The sequence below is a fragment of the Heteronotia binoei genome, chromosome 10 (assembly GCF_032191835.1).
Source record: "Heteronotia binoei isolate CCM8104 ecotype False Entrance Well chromosome 10, APGP_CSIRO_Hbin_v1, whole genome shotgun sequence".
Taxonomy (NCBI): domain Eukaryota; kingdom Metazoa; phylum Chordata; class Lepidosauria; order Squamata; family Gekkonidae; genus Heteronotia; species Heteronotia binoei.
Window position 1 is genome coordinate 14425114 of NC_083232.1, and position 25331 is coordinate 14450444.

The 25331-nt window shown below is 49.3% G+C and overlaps 1 protein-coding gene across 1 annotated transcript in view; it reads left to right on the forward strand.

Moving 5' to 3' along the window:
- Positions 1-25331, forward strand: part of LOC132578151 (sodium channel protein type 5 subunit alpha-like) — a 431998-nt gene that overhangs the window by 113761 nt on the left and 292906 nt on the right. Inside the window, 2 exon segments of the mRNA XM_060248007.1 lie at positions 4446-4509; positions 23059-23200. Coding sequence (XP_060103990.1) covers positions 4446-4509; positions 23059-23200 — 206 coding nt within the window.

Genomic DNA, 25331 nt, shown 5'->3' on the forward strand with positions numbered 1-25331 from the left:
CAAGCAGTGCTAATGTTTTAAGCATGTTTTTAAAAAAACACAAACATTTAATTGGGTCTGTGTCCTTTATCAAATTTATGTCTCTGCTACCTAATCTTAAATAGGTACACACATGGCCCGGCCCAACATGGCCTGGCCCTACAAGGTCTCATTTATGTCAGATTTGGCCCTCATAGCAAATGAGTTTGACACCCTGCCCTATGAGGTATGTGGGGCTGAGAGAGCTCTGACAGAAGCTGCCCTTTCAAGGACAACCTCTGCCAGAGCTATGGCTGACCCAAGGTCATTCCAGCAGGTGCAAGTGGAGGAGTGGGGAGTCAAACCCGGCTCTCCCAGATAAGAGTCCGCACACTTAACCACTGCACCAAACAGCCACTTGCTAACATAGGAAGCCTCGCTCAGCAGCAGTCTGGAGCCATGCGGGGTCTTGCTAAGCCCCTTGCCCATTTTAAGATTACAGCAGTTGTATTCTGCTTGCCAGATCCAGGTTGGGGAACTCCTGGCAGGGGATCCCCTGGTTTGAAGGCCTTCCCCCCCACTTTAGGGTTATCAAAAAGCACGGGGGGGGGGGATGTCTGCTGAGCAGTCTATTATACCCTATGGAGACCGGTTTCCCATAGGGTAGAATGGAGAATTGATTCGTGGGTATCTGGGGCTTTAGGGGGGCTGCTTTCTGAGGCAGAGGCACCACATTTTCAGCATAGCATCTGGTGGCCATCCTCAAACCCCCACCCTCATGCTTCAAAAAGATTCCAGTCTATGAGCCCCAAAAGAAGGTGTCCCCATCTTCCATTCTTTCCAATGGAAAGGAGGCATTTAAAAGGAATGTGATGGCCAGAACTCCCTTCTGAGTTCAATCGTGCTTGGTGTGACACACCCTTGCTCCTGGCTCCACCCTCAAAAGACTCCTGGCTCCACCCCAATGTCCCCAGATACTTCCTGAGTTGGACCTGGCAACTATAACTCCTGGAGATTTGGGAGTGGAGCCTGGAGAAGACAGGGACAATGCCATGGACTCCACCCTCCAAACCATCCGTTTTCTCCCGGGGAACTATAGTCTGGAGAGTCCAGGGGATCCCCAGGTCCCACCTGAAGGCTGACAACCATAGACACGTGTAGATTTACCTCCTTTCACCAGGCCCTGTTCGGGCCCCAAAGGGAGGATGGCCTTTCTTTCTGTGTCTGCCAAGAAATCCCCCTCCCCCTCCCCGAACTGACTCATTCCGGGAGATCCGCCAGCGTTGCCCTCTTGCCTTCTATCTCGGTCATCGCCGGGATGAGACGGCTTGCTGAGCATTCCTTCCTGCCACGGTCGTGCTGGTTTCCTTTACAGGCGCCTTGTCACATCCAGCAACAGTTAAGTTCCACTCAACACCATCACACCCGGCGTCTCCTGGTGAAGGGGGAAAAAGGGGATGAGGAAAATGCTTCAAAAATATCCTCTCCCCATCGATTGTACAACAATGCAGTGCCTCTTGAAATTAAGGTTCCTGGTGAGCTGGGGGTGTGCCAATCTGTCCGTTTCCATTTCTTTTTGATTCCCTCTGTTGTTGTCATCGGTCGAGGTTTTGTGCCAAAACACATTTGGCATTATTTGACAGCATTTGGCCAGGTGTGTTGTTATTATTTTTTTTTACATGCCCACAATTATTTCCTGTTTTGGATTAGTGTATATATAAAATCACCAGTATTATGCTACATGCACATAATTGAATGTGTTCATGTATATATCGCATCATGCCCAGGGGTGGAATTCTAACAGGAGCTCCTTTGCATATTAGGCCACACACCCCTGTTGTAGCCAATCCTCCAAGAGCTTACAAGGCTCTTTTTTGTAAGTGCTTGGAGGATTGGCTGCATCTGAGGGGTGTTGTCTAATATGCAAATGAGCCCCTGCTAGAATTCCATCCCTGATCATCCCTGATATTTTTTTCTGTTTCTTTGTGCTCTCAATCTTCTTTGGGTTACCGTATATTTGTTGGTTGAGGAGGGCTTTTTTTGAGCAGGATTGCAGTTCTGGCTGGCTTGATGTTAGGGGTGTGGCCTAATATGTAAATGAGTTCCTGCTGGGCTTCTTTTTACAAAAGAGTCCTGAGCAAAACAATGGTGATGTCAGGGGGTGTGGCCTAATATGCAAATGTATTCCTGCTGGACTTTTTTTTGAAAAAAGTTCCCCTCCCCCTTTGGTGTGTATTGGTCTAGTTCCACCTCATTCTTGTGGTTGCCATTGATGATCCTGTTGTGTTGTTTGCGATATTTTTGTGTCTCGCTTTCGTATAGGCAACGGACACGCACATCATGGTGAAAAATGTGTACATGTTTTAAAGCCAGTTTGGTGTGAGAGCCAGTTTGGTGTAGTGGTTAAGTGTGTGGACTCTTATCTGGGAGAACCGGGTTTGATTCCCCACTCCTCCACTTGCACCTGTTGGAATGGCCTTGGGTCAGCCATAGCTCTGGCAGAGGTTGTCCTTGAAAGGGCAGCTGCTGGGAGAGCCCTCTCCAGCCCCACCCACCTCACAGGGTGTTTTTTGTGGGGGGGGGAGGGAGGAAGGGGAGGAAGGTAAAGGAGATTGTGAGCCGCTCTGAGACTCTTTGGAGTGGAGGGCGGGATATAAATCCAATATCTTCTTCTTCTTCTAAAGTAAAACTTTGGTGCAAAGAAGCAGAAAATGGTGCGAGAAGGAAGACTCCCAAGGTTGTTTTTCATGAGATTGGAAAGCAAGATTGCAATGGGAATATTTGAATCAGATCAGCAAGCTTGCAATTAAGGATGGGCACGAACCACATTTTTTGCTCCTTTCATTTGTAGTTTGTGGCTGAACCATAAACAGAACCACTGATGCGCTGGTTTGTGAACCAAACGGTTTCTATCGGTTGGTGAGCCGTTCAAAGTTCAAGCTCCTGCTTTCTGCTCCCTGTGGCTTTTCATGGGGAGCAAACATCCGAGCTGCTTGGAAACCTGCTTTCTGTGGGGAGCAGGGCTTTCTGTGGGGAGCAGGAAACAGCTGAGTGGAAGGAAGCTGCCCACCACTCCTCTGTTTTTAAATGTTTTTTTTTCTGCTCTTCATGAACTGCCACGCTCCAACATGAACTGCATCAAAATCTGTGGAAGTTCGTGGCGGTTCTTCAGATCACAAACATTCCTTTGTGAACCATGAACTAGCTATGACAGGAAATCTGGCAACATACAATCACTACATGCTTGGTTTCTGTGCAGAGACATTTACCGCTGTGTGCTGTAGCGAATCCACTCCCCACTCTGAGGTTTAACATTTAGTTTTAGTGTCCCTGGGAAAGCATCTAAACACCAAAGAAAGAAACTAGCAAATCAAACTTACAATCACGTTACTTTCTTTATGGTGCCAGATGAAAATGCATCTCCCCCCCCCCCCTTCAGGGTTTTAATTCAAGGTTTTATCTTCTCAACTTCTTTAACAGCCAGCTTCAGCTTTATTGATAGTTTTTATGCTGCTTATGCTCAACAGCTTATGTTTTAATGGTTTGTGTTTTAATGCCTTTTTCAAAATACTGTGGTTTTTAATTGTAAGCCATCTCGAGCAGGACTCTAAAAAAGAAGAAGAATGCAGATTTATACCCCGCCCTTCTCTCCGAATCAGAGACTCAGAGCGGCTTACAATCTCCTATGTCTTCTCCCCCCCACAACAGACACCCTGTGAGGTGGGTGGGGCTGAGAGGACTCTCACAGCAGCTGCTCTTTCAAGGACAACTCCTGTGATAGCTATGGCTAACCCAAGGCCATTCCAGCAGCTATAAGTGGAGGAGTGGGAAATCAAACCCGGTTCTCCCAGAGACGAGTCCAGGCTCTTAACTACTATATGGCAGCATGGAAATATTCTAAATAAGTAAATAACGGTTGCAACATGTGAAATATGGTCAGTGATTTACTAGGGCCCAGAGCCAGAAAACAGAGACTGTCTTTTGTCAATATGAGGCGTGGGAGCAGAAGGATTTTGATCTGTAATATTTAGTTTTGCTCAGGGCTTTTTTATTTTGTAGCAGGAACTCCTTTGCATATTAGGCCACACACCCTGATGCAGTCAATCCTCCTGAAGCTTACAGTTGGCCCTGTTCTAAGAGCCCTGAAAGCTCTTGGAGGATTGGCTACATCGGGGGTGTGTGGCCTAATATGCAAAGGAGTTCCTGCTACCAAAGAATCCCTAGTTTGCCCCAAGTGGTCTTGTGATTCCATTATTTAATGCTCCTCCTCCTAATATTGCTTGTTTTGAAACCTCTGTACTGCATGTATAAAACTAGTATGTCTGGGAGTAAACCCGTTGAAGGGGAACAAGCTTGCTAGCTTTCTGCATGCAGGAAGTTTTGCATATTATCAAAACTTGGGCCAATGCAAAATATCAATTCTGGAGCTTGTGATGTTTGTAAGGGAAAGGTACTAGAAACTGACAACCCTTTCATTTGTGTTGCAGATAACTACTACATAAAAGAGGGCACTACAGACGTGTTATTGTGTGGCAACAGCTCAGATGCCGGGTGAGTATTATTTAAGTGTCATTAAAGAAATTACAGTGAAATTTGGGACCGCTTATTTATTTATTTGGATTATTGCATCTTCATTTGTCAGGCAGCATTTAGTAGATGACGTTTTGGATATTGCTGTTTCTTGGGATATTTTTGAAACAGTTAAGAGGCCCTATAGGAATTTTCTCAAGATGAGGAGGGACGAACCACCATGGTTTTAGAGTATGCATATCTTTCAGTCATTGTGTAAACCTTTCAGGAGCCTGCTGTTTTTCTATTAGTGCAAAATGCTCCATTGTCATAGCAGAGGTTTGCAGGAAGTGACAGCTACAGGCATAGGCAGCTTCAAGAGGGGCTGGAGAAACATATGGAGAACAGGTCTATCAGGGGCTCTTAGCTATAAGGTATAGATGGAACATCCTGTCTGGGGTAGTGATGTTCTGGATTCTTGGTGCATGGGGACAACAGTGGGAGGGCTTCTGGAATTCTGACCCTGCTGTGGACCTCCTGATGGCACCTGGGTTTGGGTGACTGTGTGACACAGAGTGTTGGACTGGATGGGCCACTGGCCTGATCCAACATGGCTTCTCTTATGTTCTTAAGTTCTCTCAGTCACAAGGTATTGATGGAATACTCTGTCTGGGACTGTGATGTTCTGTCTTCTTGGTACTGGCGGGGGGGAACAGTGGGAGGGCTTCTGGAGTTCTTGCTCTACTGATGGACCTCCTGATGACATCTGGGTTTTGGCCACTGTGTGACACAGACTGTTGGACTGGATGGACTTTTGGCCTCATCCAAAATGGCTTTGCTTATGTTCTCTGTATTCTTGGTGTTGGAGGGGCAACAGTGGGAGGGCTTCTGGAGTTCTGGCCCTGACGATGGGCCTCCTGATAGCACCTGTTTTTTTGGCCACTGTGTGACACAGAAAGTTGGCCTGGATGGGCCATTGGCCGGATCCAACATGGCTTTGCTTATGTTCTCTGTATTCTTAGTGTTGGAGGGGCAACAGTGGAAGGACTTCTGGAGTTTTGGCCCCGACATAGGACCTCCTGGTGGCACCTGGGCTCTGGCCACTGTGACACAGAATGTTGGCCTGGATGAGCCATTGGCCTAATCCAGCATGGCTTCTCTTACATTCTTCTATGGAGGCACAGTGGCTGTACCTTCCTTCTACTTCCTGCTTCTGCCAGCCTCATTGTGTATGAAGCTGCAGTCCAGGGTAGCCTCTCAGCACTGCCAGGGTGAGGAGATGCTTGAGAAATCCATAGGAGGAGGAGGCTGCTCAGTCCAGCACCCCTCAAACTGCCACCTAGTCTGGCACCCTAAGCATTTGGCTAGATTTGCCTGATGCTCCAGCCGGTCCTGGGAATGGATAATGTCGAATTATTAATTAAGGAGTCCGTAGTCACTTATTCTGCCTTTAAGCCAACCAGTCGCTGATGCCTGTGTTTGTGCGTGTAAAGTGCTGTCAAGTTATAGCTGACTCTTTTAGGGTTTTCAAGGTAAAAGACAAACAGGGGTGGCTTGCTGTTGCCTACCTCTGTGTAGCAACCCTTGACTTCCCTGATGGTCTCCCACCCAATATTAGCCAGGGCTGACCCTGGTTATCTTCCATGATCTGATGAGACTGGGCTGGCCTGAGCCATCCAGGTTATACATTTGAACAGGGCTTTTTTTGAGCAGGAACCCACAAGAATGAAGTTCTGGCTGGCTTGGCATCAGGGTGTGTGGCCTGATATGCAAATGAGTCCCAGCTGGTTTTTTTCTGGGGAAAAACCCTGCGTGAAACAACAATGATGTCAGGAGATGTGGCCTAATATGCAAATGACTTCCTGCTGTCTTTCCCTACAAAGAAAGCCCTGAATAAAACAGCGGTGATGTCTGGGGGTGTGGTCTAATATGCAAATGAGTTCCAGTTGGGTTTTTTTCCTGCAAAAAAACTTGTGTGAAACAATGGTGATATCGGGAATGTGGCCTAATAGGCAGATAAGTTCCTGCTGGGCTTTTCCTACAACTCCCCCCCCCCCCCGACATTTTCACATTTCCAAAATCTCCAGGTACCTTTTTGAGATCAATAAACTTAGAAGGGTGTAACTCTGGTTAGGAAAGGTCCCCTGTGCAAGCACCAGTCATTTCTGACTCTGGGGTGACGTTGCCTTCACAACGTTTTCACAGCAGACTTTTTATGGGGTGGTTTGCCATTGCCTTCCCCAGTCATCTACACTTTCCCCCCAGCAAGCTGAGGACTCATTTGACCGACCTCGGAAGGATGGAAGGCTGAGTCAACCTCGAGCCGGCTATCAGAAAACCCAGCTTCCGCCGGGGATCGAACTCAGGTCATGAGCAGAGCTTAGGACTGCAGTACTGCAGCTTTAACACTCTGCACCACAGGGCAGACTCTGCTTAGGATTCTAAACTCTGTTTAGGATTGCTCAAAAACATTCCCATCCGTTGTTAGACACCAGCGCTGCCTTGAGTGTTTCTAATCCCCCCCCCTTTCCCACTCTGTATTACAATAGCACTCTGAAACCAAAGTAGCCTTTCAGCTGAATCCGCGAGTCTGCCCTGGATTCTCCCATCTCATCAATTAGCATTTGCCTTCTCTGATTAAAATTGGTTTTGCCCTGATTAATCAGGGAAAGGTTTGGCAGATCCGCCTATTGATTCAACCAGTCGACGTTTTCAGCCTTTTGTTTTTATAGATATTATTTTCCCCTCTCCCCCCCCACCCCCAAATTCACCAGATTATCTGTTCTAGCTGTAGGAGAACGGGAATCTCCCCTTCTGTGGGTCACTAATAACAGGAGCGGTGATGATGGGGCTGGCTTTCGGGTATGATAATACAATTTTCCAAACAGTGGGGGAGAAAAGGGGGACAGCTTCAGGCTCGCTCAAGCCCACGTTTTTCTGGAGTCTTGTTACCAGTCCTCTCTCCATCCATTTAATTTTCTCCTGGAAACTTGATAATGTGCTTGGCGTTGTCAATTCGTGGTTTGGGTTTTTTTTCTAATGAAAGGCGAAATGGCGGAGGGAGAATCAGAAACGCAAAGGAGAGATTGATGGATGAAGATGAAGATATTGGATTTATATCCCACCCTCCACTCCGAATCTCAGCGTCTCAGAGAGGCTCACAATCTCCTTTGTCCTTCCACCCCCCCCCACAGCAGACACCCTGTGAGGTGGGTGGGGCTGAGAGAGCTCTCACAGCAGCTGCCCTTTCGAGGACAACTCTGCAAGAGCTATGGCTAACCCAAGGCCATTCCAGCAGGTGCAAGTGGAGGAGTGGGGAATCAAACTCGGTTCTCCCAGATAAGAGTCCGCTCACTTAACCATTATGGCTGACCCAAGGCCATTCCAGCAGGTGCAAGTGGAGGAGTGGAGAATCAAACCCGGTTCTCCCAGAGAAGAGCCCGCACACTTCACCACTACACCAAACTGGCTCTTTAGTGGTTTCCCGTGGAAGTTGGAAGAACCTGGGGTGCATTTGAACCCCCTTTGGAAAATACTTAGATGACACCTAATTCCAGAGGTTTAAATACTGTGATTGCAATGTAGAGATAGACAGGTAGCCTAAGCAGAGAGCAGATGATGTGGAAAAGCTCTTCCAAGACTACAACAGTTCAGACGGCAGGTGGGGGATTTCTAGGGTTGCCTGGTCTGACTCAAGAAATACCTGGGGACTTTGGGGGTGGAGCCAGGAGACTTTGGAGGTGGAGCTAGGAGCAAGGCTGTGACAAGCATGATTGAACTCCAAAAGGAGTTCTGGCCATCACATTTAAAGGGACAGCACATCTTTTAAATGCCTTCCCTCCTTTTGGCATAATGAAGGGCCATGCGTGCTCAGTGCAGGATCAGCCTAGAGTATCCCTGACAAGTGTCCATCCAGCCACTGCTTAAAGATACCCAGCGAGGCGGGGCTCAGCACTTCCCTTGGTAGCTGATTCCAACGTTGAACAACTCTGACTGCAAGAAAAGATTTTCCTACTATCCAGCTGGTACCTTCCTGCCCTTAATTTAACCCCATTCTTATGAGTCCTCTCCTCTGCTGCCAACAGGAAGAAACCTGCCCTCCTCTTAAGTGACAGCCCTTCAAAGTCTCAAAGAGAGCAATCGTGTCCCCTCCCCTCAACCTCTTCTTCTCCAGACTGAATATGCCCACGTCCCTCAGCTTTTCCTTCTGGCCCCTGATTATCCTCGTCGCTCTCCTCTGCACCCGCTCCATTCTGTCCACCTCCTTCTTGAAGTGAGGCCTCCAGAACTGCACAGAAGACTCCAGGTGCGGCCTGACCAATGCAATGTGCTGCAGAACTATGACATCCTGTGATCTGGAAGTTATGCCTCTGTTGATACACACCACCTGGGTTGATTTGCCTTTTTTGTCACTGGATGATGCTGGCTGCTCGTATTTAACTTACGCACCGATTCCCCACTAGCCTTATGCCGCTCTCACGTTCCTCTTCTCTTGGGTAGGATTTCACGCTATCGGCCCCCCGGGGGCTGCAACTCACTCCGCCTCTTCCGCGCAGCAAACAAGATCCCCTAAAAACAGTTTCTGTTTGCCAAGTGAAAAGGCGAAGCTAGTCGCAGCCCCGGAGCAGATAGTGTGAAATCCGACCAAAGCCCTGTGGAGAAGAGGAACGTGAGAGCGGTGTAGGCTTGCCAACCCCCAGGTCCCGGCGGGGGGTTCTTCCGCTTTCCCAGGCTCCTTCCCGCCCCCAGTCAGCTGGCTGGCAGGGAAAACCCCGCCCCCAGAGGAACTTGTGCCTTTCCTCCTCCAGAGGCTTCAGTCTCTGATTAAAAGACTTCCTCTTGGGATGGTCTGTCTGTTACTTTGAAGAAGTTGGCAGCAACTCGTGAGTAGAGAGACCAATCCCTCGCTTCAGAGTCACCAGAAACGGTGGGGGGGGGGGGAGAGGGAGGGAAACGTCTGCTGAGCACTTCATTATTCCCTATCTGGAGATCGATTTTCATAGGCTATAACGGGGAATTGATCTGGAGGTTTCGGGGGCTGTGTTTTTTGAGGTAGAGGCACCAGATTTTCAGTATAGTATCTAGTGCCTCTCCCCAAAGTACCCCCCAAGTTTCAAAACGATTGGACCAGGGGGTTCAATTCTATGAGCCCCAAAAGAAGATGCCCCTATCCTTCATTACTTCCTATGGAAGGAAGACTTTTTAAAAGGTGTGCTGTCCCTTTAAATGTGATGGCCAGAACTCCCTTGGAGTTCAGTTGTTCTTGTCACACCCTTGTTCCTGGCTCCACCCCCAAATTCTCCTGGCTCCACCCCCAAAGTCCGCAGAGCGGTGTAAGGCTAGTGGGGAATCGGCCATGGTCCACCCTTACCCCAAGGTCTTGTTCACAAGCACTGCTACCCATTGACTAAATAAATGGCTAAATGAATGACTAAATAAAGCACCAGCCTGACCCCCAGAAAGCCTGACGGAGGCTGTGTGTGGTGGGTGGCATGCACAGCACACAGATCTCGGGGGGTGGAGCAGATACCACTTTGGGGTCTTGCCGCCTTCTTTTTTTGTACCACAGTAGGTAGGCTTGCCTGCTAATGGTGGGCAAACTCCCAGCAATCATAGCTGCTGCCTGCTGACGCTCAGCTGGGCCAGCCGGTCAAAGCCTGCAGGCCAGATTGGGGGAGGGGCAGCGATCATCATTGCCAGGTGACGACTTCGCTTCAGGTATGACCTGGCAGGATTGGCATCGCACCGAAGTCATGCTCTAGCACTCGCCCCAAAACTCACCCCCAAACATGTCTTTCAGTGGGATTCAAGGAGGTGAGGGAGAGGGGCTACCTCATCTTTACTCAGAGAGCTATGTGCAACAGAGCTGTGGAGAGGTGGGGAATTGAGGTACCAATTCCCAGGTACAAGGGTAGCCCAGGAACCCTATGGTTTCCATAGAGGCTTTGGGGGCATGCTAGGTAGGGTTGCCAAGTCCAATTCAAGAAATATCTGGGGAATTTGAGGGTGGAGCCAGGACTCTTTGGGGGTGGAGCCAGGAGCAAGGGTGTGGAAAGCATAATAGAACTCCAAAGGGAATTCTGGCCATCTCATTTAAAGGGATAGCACACCTTTTTAAATGTCTTCCTTCCATAGGAAATAATGAAGGATAGGGGCACCTTCTTTTGGGGCTCATAGAATTGGACCCCCTGGTCCAAACTTTGGGGAGAGGCTCTAGATACTATACTGAAAATTTGGCGCCTCTACCTCAAAAAACAGCTCCCCCAGAGCCCCTGAAACCTCCAGATCAATTCCCCATTGTACCCTCTAAGAATCGTCTCCACAAAGGGAATAATGAAGTGCTCAGCAGATGTTTCCCTCCCCCCGCCCCCCCCCGTTTCTGGTGACTCTGAAGTGACGGATTGGCCTCTCTGCTCACGAGTTGCTGCCAACTTCTTCCAAGTAACACAGACACCCCATCCCAAGAGGAAGCCTGTCAATCGGAGACTGAAACCTCCGGAGGTGGAAAGGCACATGATCCTCTGGGGGCGGAGCTTCTCCCCCCCCCGCTGGCTAGCTGACTGGGGGCGGGAAGGAGCCTGGGAAAGCGGAAGAACCCCTGCTGGGACCTGGGGATTGGCAAGCCTAGTGCTAGGGTGCCACCCTGATGCAATGCTGGCATTTATGGGTCATACCAGAAGTGACATCATCTTGTGGAGGCTGCAATCATTGGCCCCAGCAGTAAGCACCTACCTTGCCCCATAACCCACTGGTTGCCTGGCAACCTTAACAGGGCATGGAGAAGCTCAATGGGTGAAGCATTTTTCAGCCTGGGGGGCAGGGCCAGCTAAGCCTCCGCCATTTTTGTTTCTGGATTGTTTCACTACAGTTAAGGGCACAGGAAACTGTTCCATCATGGGAAAAATAATATGGCAACCTCGTGAATAGCACGAGAAAGACACTCGCCTGCTTCCTAGATCGGTATTGGCAAGAAAGCGGGAAGGAAAAACTTGCAAGTCACTGGGGCAGGCAGAAGCTGTATCAAGAAAGCACCTTTGGCAACCACATCCTAGAGATTGTTGCTATAGAAACCTTAATTGCTTCTCTCCTATCTTGGACCCTAATTTTCATTTATAGATTGAGACTGAAGGGGGGGGGGGGATATGCTCTATAGGAATATACGTCTTTCTCTCTTTTTTGCGAGTTTATTGTTTCACCTCCATCTATAAATACAAGCAATTTAGACGGGTAAAGAGGCCTCATAGAAGTTCTCTGCTGCGTCTCCTCATTTAAAAAAAAAAAACATCTTAAGGGAACTATTTTTGTTGTTGCCACTTGCTGTTGCACCTTGTTAAGAAAATCCTCATAAGCATATGCAAAAAATAAATAAAAGCCCTCACCAGGCACCCATTTTAATTGTGAGCCGCTCTGCACACATAACATTCAGAAAAAAATAGTTTTGCACGTAGAACATACCATTGCTACTTGCGAAAGCCTTCCTGGAACTCTGTGGACTTAGCCACTGCAATACTGAAGAGCTAATTCTGAATTAGGGCTGCCAGTTTTTAATTTTTAGATATGTCAGTGCTTGGGGCAAGTCCGGCCCATGGGCACATAGCGCCCTAGACAGACTTGGGCCCACTGCGCCCCCCCCCCTCACTGCCTCCTTCCTCCCCCTGCGCCACCACCTCCCTCCCCCCCCCCAGGTCTATTTAAATGCCTAGAACCGCCACGCTCTGGGCTATCTAAATGGGCCCCATGATGAGCTGATCGGCAGGTAAAACCTTGGGGTACACTGTCAATGCCCAGGCAGGCAACAGCAGCGGACCACAAAGCCTGAAAGGGCGGCCGCGGCACTGCCTCTTCCCCACTTCCTTCCCATCCAGGAAGTGGGGAGGGGGCTGTGGCAGCACTGCGGCCACCCTTTCAGACTTGGAGGTCTGGTACTGCTGGCCTGCCCGGACACTGACAATGAGCCGCAAGGTTTTACTGCTGATCAGCTGATCGGCAGGGGGAAGCGTCTTAGATAGTCTGGAGCACGGCGCTCCACTGCCAGTTCCGCGCATTTAAAGAGACTTCCTGGAGGGGAGGAAGGGAAGAGGAGGCTGGGGAGCAGGCAGAATAGGCATTTGCCTAGGGGGGCAGGGAGGAAGGCCAGATTTGGTGCCCCCACCCTGCCGGCACCCTAAGCAACCACCTAGTTTGCCTAGTAGGCGAGCCGGCCCTGGCTTGGGGCATGGAGCTTTGGATACTGATTCCACTGTCAGTGTCTGTCCTGTCGTTTTCCACAACAACCCTGTGAGATAGGTTAGGACAGGGCTTTTTTTTGAGCAGGAACACACAGGAAGGGAGTTTTGGCTGGCTTTGTGTCAGGAGTGTGGCCTAAAATGCAAATGAATTCCTGACAGGCTTTTTCTTCCAGAAAAGCCCTGTGTTAGACTCAAGGAGAGGAAGAGGAGAGAGAGAGAGAGAGGGAGAGACTGGCAGGCCTCACCTCTCCGAGTGGTGGCAGGAGAAAGGAAAAAGTGATGCTGGCTACATCACCACATCACTTCCTGGAAAAACCTGAAAGTGACCCAGGGTATCTCTAGGGATAGCTGGGTACTCTATGGCTGTTTTCGCACTGGCCTTAATCAGCAGCGACGCCCCTCTTCACCGCGCAGGATCGGCGCGGATTTCGCACTAATTGCCACGGAGCACCCGGAAGAGCTGGAAAGTCCCGCGGCTTTTGCGGCGCAAACGGAAACCGCCAAAATCCAGTTTCCATTTGCGCCACAAAAGCCGCGGGACTTTCCGGCTCTTCCGGGTGCTCCGCGGCAATTAGTGCGAAATCCGCGCCGATCCTGTGCGGTGAAGAGGGGCGTCGCTGCTGATTAAGGTCAATGCAAAAATGCCCTATGGTTTTACCATAGATACTGTTGACGTTGTGCCCTCTCATGTCCTCACCCCAAGCCTCTCACAGCAGAGTAGAGTGGGGTTTATACTGAAATCTCTAAGGTCTAATTTAGTGCTCTAACCACTACACTTCATGGCCATTTCTAAGAGCTAGTCTGTGCTCCTGGCTGGTATTTGTGGGCTGAGCTTGGGGGAGCATGCAAGGAACAGAGTGGTGGGGTGTGTGTGTGTGCGTAATCATCATTATCTCTGTCTTCAGGCTTTCCCTAACCCTCCCTCCGCTCACTCAACAGAGCCTAAAATGGAACCATATAGAACTTGTGAACATTGCCATTGCAGGTGCTGCAGCTCCCAGCATAAGGTAGCTGGCGTAGAATCCATTGTGTGTAAGCGTTTTGCAGCGTCAGAAGACAACCCCGGTTTGCTTGCCTACTGTGTTGTAGGGCAATATTGGTGCTTTGCTAAAGTCTTTGTTGTGGTGTATTGTGGTCAGATATTTGCTGTCCTCAATCAGGACTGGTTAACCGGCAATTATATTCCATTTATTCATTGATACATTGCAATGCCTTGTGGGTGTCGGTGACTCAGCTTTGTAGTAGCATTTTCTTTATCTTTGTCTCCTCTCGTCGCCAATTTCTCAGGCTTGCTCAGATAAAAGACTCCAACTGGGGGAAAAAAACCTGTGGGAACAGTTCTTTTTAAAAAAACAACACTTGAGAACATCAGAAGAGCCCTGCTGGATCAGAGCAATTGTCCATGCGGTCCAGCGTCCTGTCTCATACAGTGGCCAACCAGTTCCTCTGGAGGGTCAACAACAGGGCAGAGATGCCAAGACCTTCATAAGAACATCAGAAGAGCCCTGCTGGATCAGACCAGTGGTCTTTTAGTCCACCATCCTGTCTCACACAGTGGCCAACCAGTTCCACTGGAGAGCCAACTTCAGGGCACAGAGGCCAAGACCTTCAGAAGAGCCCTGCTGAATCAGACCAGTGAGGGTCCATCTAGTTCAACATCCTGTTTCACACAGTGGCCAACCAATTCCTGTGGAGGGCCAGCAGCAGGGCACAAAGGCCAAGGCCTTCTGCTGATAAGAACATCAGAAGATCCCTACTGGATCAGACCAATGGCCCCTGTAGTCCAGTATCCTGTTTCACAGAGGCCAGCCAGTCCCTCTGGAAGTCCAAGAACACGGCATTGAGCCTGAGGCCTGATAAGAACATCAGAAGAGCCCTGCTGGATCAGACCCATGGCCCCTGTAGTCCAACATCCTGTCTCACAGAGGGCAACTAGAATGATTTAAAGGGCTGGAGCACTTTCCCTATGAAGAAAGGTTGAAACACTTAGGGCTCTTTAGCTTGGAGAAACGTCGACTGCGGGGTGACATGATAGAGGTTTACAAGATAATGCATGGGATGGAGAAAGTAGAGAAAGAAGTCCTTTTCTCCCTTTCTCACAAAACAAGAACTCATGGGCATTCGATGAAATTGCTGAGCAGTCGGGTTAAAACAGATAAAAGGAAGTACTTCTTCACCCAAAGGGTGATTAACATGTGGAATTCAGTGCCACAGGAGGTGGTGGCGGCCACAAGCATAGCCACCTTCAAGAGGGGGTTAGATAAAAATATGGAGCACAGGTCCATCAGTGGCTATTAGCCACAGTGTGTTTGTATATATAAAAAAAATTTTTGCCACTGTGTGACACAGAGTGTTGGACTGGATGGGCCAGTGGCCTGATCCAACATGGCTTCTCTTATGTTCTTATGTGACACAGAGTGTTGGACTGGATGGGCCATTGGCCTGATCTAACATGGCTTCTCTTATGTTCTTATGTGACACAGAGTGTTGGACTGGATGGGCCATTGGCCTGATCCAACATGGCTTCTCTTATGTTCTTATGTGACACAGAGTGTTGGACTGGATGGGCCATTGGCCTGATCCAACATGGCTTCTCTTATGTTCTTATGTGACACAGAGTGTTGGACTGGATGGGCCATTGGCCTGATCCAACATGGCTTCTCTTATGTTCTTATGTGACACAGAGTGTTGGACAGGATGGGCCATTGGCCTGATCCAACATGGCTTCTCTTATGTTCTTATGTGACACAGAGTGTTGGACTGGATGAGCCATTGGCCTGATCCAACATGGCTTCTCTTATGTTCTTATGTGACACAGAGTGTTGGACTGGATGGGCCATTGGCCTGATCTAACATGGCTTCTCTTATGTTCTTATGTGACACAGAGTGTTGGACAGGATGGGCCATTGGCCTGATCCAACATGGCTTCTCTTATGTTCTTATGTGACACAGAGTGTTGGACTGGATGGGCCATTGGCCTGATCCAACATGGCTTCTCTTATGTTCTTATGTGACACAGAGTGTTGGACTGGATGGGCCATTGGCCTGATCCAACATGGCTTCTCTTATGTTCTTATGTGACACAGAGTGTTGGACTGGATGGGCCATTGGCCTGATCCAACATGGCTTCTCTTATGTTCTTATGTGACACAGAGTGTTGGACTGGATGGGCCATTGGCCTGATCCAACATGGCTTCTCTTATGTTTTTAACCAATTCCTCTGGACATCCAAAAACAGGCCATAGAGGCCGTGGCCTTCCCTTGACGTTGCGTCCTGGCACTAGGGTTGAAAGGCTAGGTGCCTCTGAATGTGGAGGTTCCCCTCAGTCACTATGGCTAGTAGCCATTGAAAAGACTTCTCCTCCATGAATCTCTCTAATCTGTTCCACGTTGAGGCCAGCCAGTTCCTCTGGAGGGCCAACTAAAGGGCACAGAGGCCGAGGCCTTCCCGTGATGTTGCCTTCTGACTCTAGGATCCAGAGGTGTAGTGCCTTTGAATGTGGAGATTTCTTTCAGCTACCACGTCTCGCAGCCACTGACAGACCTCTCCTTCCATGAATCTATCCTTTGTAAAGCTTTTTATTCTTGGGGCCATCACCACATCCTCTGGCAGCGAATTCCACATTTAAATGATGTGCGTGTGGAAGGGCAGTTGATTTGAATGGCTTTAAAGTGCAAGTTTATCTTGTATGTTTTAAAGCGGTAGGTAGGTACCTTGTGTGTAGGTACCTTGTGTGTGCCCTTGTAGCAGCAGAAAAGTGGGATACTCTTGCTAGGAGACCTTGGGCTAGTCATACTGTCTCAGTATAACCTCCCTCAGAGAGTTGTGAGGATAAAATGGAGAAGAGAATGAATGATGTGAGACACTTTTGGTTCCCAGTGAGGAAAGAGGCAGGGAATGAATGAATGAATGATGAATTTTTGTGAGGAAATAAAACAAAAAAAGTAAAAACTTACTGAGAAGTTTCCTGCTGAACAGGAGCCTTGTAGATCCATTTGTGACCAGGAGAAAGTTGTCTCTGAGGTGCTGGAATTGTTGCAGAGCCCATTTGGTATAGTGGTTAAGCGCGTGGGTTCTAAGCCGGGAGAACCAATTTTGAGTCCCCACTCCTCCGCATGAAGCCAGCTGGATGACCTTGGGTCAGTCACAGTTCTCACAGAGCAGTTCTGCTCAAGAGCAGTTTCTGTCAGAGCTCTCTCAGCCCCACCTCTCAAACAGGGTGCTTGTTGTGGGGTGGGGAAGGGAAAGGAGATTGTAAGCTGTTCTGAGACCCCCAACTGGAGGGCAGGGTATCATTCCAATCTCATTGTTGTCGTCATTGTTGTTGTCCTCCTCCTCCTCCTCTTCCTCCTCCTCCTGCATCTTGAAGCTGAGCAGTGGCCACTATAAGAGGCTAGCATTGTCTGTCATTACTCTCAGGGTCTACCGCTGAGCCAAGCGACCCCTCTTCCACAGCCCCAGGGCTGCTCATGCCAACTTGTTCCAGGGCTGTTTTAACATCTCAGTTCCCCCTGCTGTGGTCCTACATTTAGGACTTTTTTTTGTATTAGAAGCCCAGCAGGAACTCATTTGCATATTAGGCCACGCCCCCTGATGCCAAGTCAGCCAGAACTGCGTTCCTGTGCGTTCCCGCTCAACCCGCCCCCCCCCCCCCCCCAGGTCTACATTCCAGTATTGACTAGCCAGATCCCTCTGGGGGATTTATGAGGAGCTAACAAAGGCAAGATCTCTCTCCTGCGACTGCTTTAAGGCATATGATATTCAGGGGTAGACTGCTACTGCACCTGAAGGTTCACTTTGGCTTTCTGCAGCCGAAACCTCTTGCTGTGCCAAGACTTGGACATAGGGTTGCCAAGTCCAATTCAAGAAATATCTGGGGACTTTGGGGGTGGAGCCAGGAGACTTTGGGGGGTGGAGCCAGGAGACATTAGGGGTGGAGCCAAGATCAAGACTGTGACAAGCATAATTGAACTCCAAAGGGAGTTCTGGCCGTCACATTTAAAGGGACGGCACATGGGGACTTTGGGGATGGAGCCAGGAGACTTTGGGGGTGGAGCTAGGGGGGAGGAGCGTGGCGAGCCGCCCCAACTGCTTACAATATAAACAACAATAAAACACGCAGCCTACATTACTCACTGTGAAAAAAGAAGGACGTGACCTTCGTTCTTGAGGGGACCAGCCAGGACTCTCCTGCCCTTTCACCCACCACCGGTGTGACTACCGCCAGGCCAGCCAGGGACTCTCACCTGCTGCTGCCGCGGGAGACTGCGGCCCGAGCGGAGTGGAGCGGCGCTGAGGAGGGTGCGATGGCGCCAACGCCACATCCCAACCACCCTAAACAGCCCAGCCATAATCCCCTTCATGCACGCGCCACACCCACACGCTGGTCAAGGAGGAGACGCTACCACTCGAGAGGAAGGGGAAGTGATTTCCCAGAAGCCCAGGGCAGACGGAGCTCTGGGAGGAAGTCGCACGACGTCAGGAAGGAAGGCAAAGAGCGTCTTTTTTTTTCTGAAAGATTCCAATAGCCTACTCATCCTCACGAAATGGTACGGCCTCCCATACCTCCCCCTCCCCCGCTTCCGTTTTTGGGGGGAGCGGGGGAAGAGGCTGGGAATCCTGGGGTCCCCCGCCAGGGCGGGAGGGTTGGGAAGCCTACTTGGACATATTTGAAGAGCCATCTAAACGGATTATAGTTGCCACTTAACTGTACTCATTAAGCCTGCCCGATCCTGGTTTTTTGATTTGACAAAGAGGCCTTTTAAATTTCCAGCGTCGGTGCCAGCCCATGATGTTGATTATGGCCTAATGGGTAGATTGATGTTGTCAACTGTTTCTTAATCAATAGCGCTGTAATTTTTATTGTGATTAATTGTGTGGACGTTTGTCTGGAGAGGTGCTCGCTGCTAATGGAATACGCCAGCGTTGCCAACCCCTGTAAATAAGCAGATAAGTTAATATCTTGACAGACTCGTTTTTTCCTCCCCACTCAGGGCCTAGCTGTTCTGCCATTTGCCAGCAATCCAAACGGGAAGATGTTGTATTAAAATCTTTTGCTAAATCTTTCAGGAATCTTTCAGCGTCAAAGCTTCCTGCTGGAAAGTCTCTTGGGTCTTTTCTCTTATCATCACTGATACCCGGGGCTTTTTTTTTGTAGCAGGAACTCCTTTGCATATTAGGTAAGGTTGCCAGGAGACTTTGGGGGTGGAGCCAGGAGACATTGGGGGTGGAGCCAGGAGCAAGGGCGTGACAAGCACGATTGAACTCCAAAGGGAGTTCTGGCCATCACATTTATAGGGACAGCAAACCTTTTTAAATGCCTTCCATTCATAGGAAATAATGAAGGCTAGGGGCACCTTCTTTTGGGGCTCATAGAATTGGACCTCTTGATCCAATCTTTTTGAAACTTAGGGGCTATTTTGGGGAGAGACACTGCATGCTACTCTGAAAATTTGGTGCCTCTATCTCAAAATACAGCCCCCCTCCTGACCCCCAGATACCCGTGGATCAATTCTCCATTATTTCCTTTGGGAATAAGTCTCCATAGGGAATAATAAAGTTCCCAGCAGACATTCCCCTCCCCTCCCCCTGCTTTCTGATGACCCTGAAGCGGGGGGAGGGCCTCCAAACCAGGGAATCCCCTGCCCCCACCTGGGGATTGGCAACCCTAATATTATACCACATACTAGGGTTGCCAAGTCCAATTCAAGAAATATCTGGGGACTTTGGGGGTGGAGCCAGGAGCAAGGGTGTGACAAGCATAATTGAACTCCAAGGGAGTTCTGGCCATCACATTTAAAGGGACAGCACACCTTTTAAAATGTCTTCCTTCCATAAGAAATAATGAAGGATAGGGGCACCTTCTTTGGGGGCTCATAGAATTGGACCCCCTAGTCCAATCGTTTTGAAACTTGGGGGGTACTTTGGGAAGAGGCACTAGATACTATACTGAAAATTTGGTGCCTCTATCTCAAAGAACAGCTCCCCCAGAGCCCCCAAAACCTCCAGATCAATTCCCCATTATGCCCCATGAGAATTGATCTCCAGATAGGGAATAATGAAGTGCTCAGCAGATGTTTCCCTCCCCACCCCTTTCTGGCGACTCTGAAGTGAGGGATTGGCCTCTCTACTCACGAGTTGCTGATAGCTTCTTCCAAGTAACACAGACACACCATCCCAAGAGGAAGCCTTTCAATCGGAGACTGAAACCTCCAGAGGTGGAAAGGCACATGGTCTTCTGGGGGTGGCCCCATTGGCCAGCTGACTGGGGGCAGGGAGGAGCCTGGGAAAGCAGAATAACCCCCGCTGGGACCTGGAGATTGGCAAGCCTACCACACACCCCTCATGTAGCCAATCCTCCTGGAGCTTACCGGGCTCTTCTTACAGGGCCTATGGTAAGCTCTTGGAGGATTGGCTACATCAGGGGTGTGTGGCCTAATAGGCAAAGGAGTTCCTGCTCAAAAAGAAGCCTTGCCAGGTCTGGATTGAGAAATACCTGAAGGTTTGGGGACTGCAGCTTGGGGAAGGCAGGGAACGGGGAGGGGAGAGACCTCGGCAGATACAATGCCATAGATTCCACCCTCCAAACCAGCCATTTTCTCCAAGGGAACTGATCTTGATCATCTGGAGATCAATCATAATAGCAGGAGATCTCCAGTTATCCTGGAGGTTGGCAGCCCTACTAATAATGTTTCCATTTTGGCTTTTTTTGGAGTTGAGGGTTATCTCTGAGCCAAGCAACCCCTCCTCCATAGCCCCAAGGCTGCTCACTTCAACTTGAGGGCGACGAAAATGGTGAGGGGTCTGGAGACCAAGTCCTATGAAGAAAGGTTGAAGGAGTTGGTCATGTTTAGCTTGGAGAGGAGGTGGCTGAGAGGTATTTCAAGTATATGAAGGGCTGTCCTATAGAGCATGGTGTGGAATTGTTTTCTGTGGCCCCAGAAGGTAGGACCAGAACCAATGGGTTGAAATTAAATCAAAAGAGTTTCCGGCTCAACATTAGGAAGAACTTCCTGACCGTTAAGAGCAGTTCCTCAGTGGAACAGGCTTTCTTGGTAGGTGGTGGCCTCTCCTTCCTTGGAGGTTTTTCAACAGAGGCTAGATGGCCATCTGACAGCAATGAAGGTCCTGTGAATTTAGGGGGAGGTGTTTGTGAGTTTCCTGCATTGTGCAGGGGGTTGGACTAGATGACCCTGGAGGTCCCTTCCAACTATGTTATTCTATTCTATACCCTCTCCCTTTTTTAGTGCCTAGTAGGCTTGCCGGTTTTTCAAAATACATTGTTGACTTTCTTTTGGAATCTCCTTTCTCCCAACAGTGCAAGAACCATGATGGGTGAAAACTAGGGTTGCCAGGTTCCCTTATTGCGCCGTTGGGGAAATTGGGAGGCATTCTGGGCAGGACATTGCACAATGCACTGATGTCACCTGGAAGTGATGTCATCACATTAGTGATGTCCGGAGCAATACTCGGGTTTTGGAGCAAAACTCTATGGTAAAATTGGCATCAAACCATAGAGTTTTGCCCCAAAACTGGAGCATCACTGTGCGACATCCCCAATGTGATCATGTCATTACAGGCACATTGCTTGCAGACATCACTGTTTGGGGGGTGGCCAGCAGTAGGGAAAGCCCCCCAAAATGAGGGACCCCCAGCTTGCACCTGAGGAATGGCAGCCTTAGTAAAAACAAATTATATATTACAAAACAATACTCTGTTACAAGAGTTCCCAACCTTTTTGAGGCTGTGGTCACCTTTAGAATTCTGACATAATGTGGTGACCGTAGCACAAAATGGCTGCCAGAAAATGGCTGCCACTGAAGGCAGAACCAGTCACAAAGTGGGTGCTGCAGCTTACCTTTAGCCATACAGTGACGATCTGCTCTGGTAAGGCCTCACCTGGAGTCTTGTGTTCAGTTTTGGGCACCGCATTTTAAGAAGGATATGGACAATCTGGATTGTGTCCAGAGGAGGGCAAAAAAGACGGTGAGGGGTCTGGAGACTGACCTATGAGGAAAGGTTGAAGGAGCTGGGGATGTTTAGCCTGGAGAGGAGGTGGCTGAGAGGTGATAGGATCGCCGTCTTCAAGGACTTGAAGGGCTGTCATAGAGAGGATGAGGGGTCCGGAGACTGTCCTATGAGGAAAGGAGCTGGGGATGCTTAGCCTGGAGAGGAGGTGGCTGAGAGGTGATAGGATCGCCATCTTCAAGGACTTGAAGGGCTGTCATAGAGAGGATGAGGGGTCCGGAGACTGTCCTATGAGGAAAGGTTGAAGGAGCTGGGATGTTTAGCTTGGAGAGGAGGTGGCTGAGAGGTGATAGGATCGCTATCTTCAAGGACTTGAAGGGCTGTCATAGAGAGGATGAGGGGTCTGGAGACTGTTTTATGAGGAAAGGTTGAAGGAGCTGGGGATGCTTAGACTGGAGAGGAGGTGGCTGAGAGGTGATAGGATCGCCATCTTCAAGGACTTGAAGGGCTGTCATAGAGAGGATGAGGGGTCCGGAGACTGTCCTATGAGGAAAGGTTGAAGGAGCTGGGATGTTTAGCTTGGAGAGGAGGTGGCTGAGAGGTGATAGGATCGCTATCTTCAAGGACTTGAAGGGCTGTCATAGAGAGGATGAGGGGTCTGGAGACTGTTTTATGAGGAAAGGTTGAAGGAGCTGGGGATGCTTAGCCTGGAGAGGAGGTGGCTGAGAGGTGATAGGATCGCCATCTTCAAGGACTTGTTATTTACTTACTTACTTACTTTCATGCTTACTTACTTTCAATTTATATCCCACCCATTCCAAAGTGGACTCAGGGTGGCTAACAGTCATAATAAAACCAACAATCTCAGTTACAAGTTTAAAACATAAACAATTAACAATTTAAAAACAAGGTATTAGGTGTTATACAAAATCTTGAAGCATAGGCGGTTCAGATTATGTTACGTCTTCTGTTTATCTGTTGGCGGTCCTTCTGACAGTATTGTTCAGTCTTCTCCCACTAGCCACTATAGGAGTGTCGAAAAAGTTTGGTTTTACAAGCCTTGCGGAATTCGGAGAGATCCCGCAAGGCTCTTATGGCCTCAGGGAGAGCATTCCACAGCATTGGTGCTGCCACTGAGAAGGCCCTGGCCCACATAGAGCTTAGTCTGGCCTCCCTTGGTCCAGGGATGGACAACAGATTTTGAGTTCCCGAACACAGTGCTCTCTGGGGAACATATGGGGAAAGGCACTCCTGTAGATAGACAGGACAAGAATTGTTTTCTGTTGCCCCAGAAGGTCGGGCCAAAACCAATGGATTGAAATTAAATCAGAAGAGTTTCCAGCTCAACATTAGGAAGAACTTCCTGACCTTATGTGTTTTTTTTTTGTTCTGCAGGACGTGTCCGAAAGGGTACGCTTGTTACAAGGCCGGTGAAAATCCTGACTATGGCTTCACAAGCTTCGATACTTTTGGCTGGGCCTTTCTCTCCTTGTTCCGCCTCATGACGCAGGATTGCTGGGAGCGCCTCTATCAACAGGTAGAAGATGCATCGGTGCATGTGGGAAATGAAAACGCCTGCTTTTTACATGAAAGAGGAAAAGACTAGTGGTGAAGCCAGTTCAGTTTACCTCTACGATTTTGGGAGTTCATAATTCTGGTTACTTTAGGGTGCCTCTCACTCACAATCATAGGGGAATCGCTTCCCTGTGAGAGAAATACCACCTTGACTATCCTATCTTTGAATGATGCAATTATGTGAGGGGAACTGACTGGGTGGCCTTTCCCTAGGGCAGGGGACTTTTTTCATGCATGCATAGAGTTTTCCCTCCCAAATTGCTAGAGCGTCCAGGAAAATCATGGAGTTTTCCCGGAAGCTCCTAGAGTGGCTGGCATGTGATGTTTCTGGCACAATGATGTCACTTCTGAGTGATGTCATGACACTGGCAACATCAGGAGGGGATCCACCCACCAGCCCATAGCAGGCCAGTGGGTTGGGGATCTCCCAAGCGGGAGAACCCCCGCCTGGCCTGGGAACTTGGTAGCCCTACCTTTTCCGCATGATTAGGAGGTCCAGGAGGGAAGGTACTGATTGGATGAGAAAGACACACATGGTCAGCCTGCCCATGTTACTGAGGCATTCGAACACCACACACACATGGGGGGACATCACACCACAAGAGAATTGCTCTTGTATTAAGGGGGGCCACAGTTAGCCACACTTCCAGGGGGTCTGAGTCCAGATGCAGAGCTCCTGTGCATACATGGAGTTCTTCATGGAGGAGAGCCAGTTTGGTGTAGTGGTTAAGTGTGCGGGACTCTTATCTGGGAGAACCGGGTTTTGAGTCCCCACTCCTCCACTTGCACCTGCTAGCATGGCCTTGGGTCAGCCATAGCTCTGGCAGAGGTTGTCCTTGAAAGGGCAGCTGCTGTGAGAGCCCCTCCCCAGCCCCACCCACCTCACAGGGTGTCCAGTTGTGGGGGAGGAAGGTAGAGGAGATTGTGAGCCGCTCTGAGACTCTTCGGAGTGGAGGGCGGGATTAGAAATCCAATATCTTTTTTCTTCTTCTTCTGGTGCAGGTCATCATGATTTTATGGGTTGGGGCATTTGTCCTTTACATGCCAGTAATGAACCCTTGCTGTTATGTCTGGGCTGAAGTTTCCTAGGGGACTCTGTGAGCTACAAACCAGAGGAGTATAGAGCACAATAGAGAGCCAGTTTGGTGTAGTGGTTAAGTGTGCAGACTCTTATCTGGGAGAACCAGGTTTGTGGCTAACTGTGGCCCCTTTAATGCAAGAGCAATTCCCTTGTGGTATGCTGTCCCCCACATGTGTGGGGCATTTGAATGCCTCAATAACATGGGCATCTGAATGCCTCAATAACACGTGTCTTTGATTCCCCACTCCTCCACTTGCAGCTGCTGGAGTGGCCTTGGAGAGCCAGTTTGGTGTAGTGGTTAAGTGGAGTGGACTCTTATCTGGGAGAACCGGGTTTGATTCCCCACTCCTCCACTTGCACCTGCTGGAATGGCCTTGGGTCAGCCATAGCTCTGGCAGAGGTTGTCCTTGAAAGGGCAGCTGCTGGGAGAGCCCTCTCCAGCCCCACGCACCTCACAGGGTGTTTGTTGTGGGGAAGGAAGGTAAAGGAGACTGTGAGCCGCTCTGAGACTCTTCGGAGTGGAGGGCGGGATATAAATCCAATATCTTCTTCTTCTTCTTCTTGGGTTAGCCATAGCTCTCACAGAGGTTGTCCTTGAAAGGGCAGCTTCTGTGAGAGCTCTTTCAGCCCCACCCACCTCACCGGATGTCTGTCGTGGGGGGAGAAGATACAGGAAATTGTAAGCTACTCGGAGTCTCTGATTCAGAGAGAAGGGCAGGGTGTAAATCTGCAGTCTTCTTCTTCTTCACTAGGATCTTCTTCACTGGACTACCTATCGAGGGCTCGAGGGCCGGTTTGAATACACCTGCGGGTCGGGAGCAGGGTGAAGTTTAACAGTATTAAACCAGGCCATGGTCTGGGGTTTGCATGCTTGTACATAGTTGCTGAAATCACTAGTAAAGTTACTGATCACTATGCTTGGAGTCCTCTTTCTTACCGTCGAACCCAGGATTAACACTTACAAACACATAGTGGTTTTTTTTTTCCCAATGAAGAGAATGAAGAATTGATT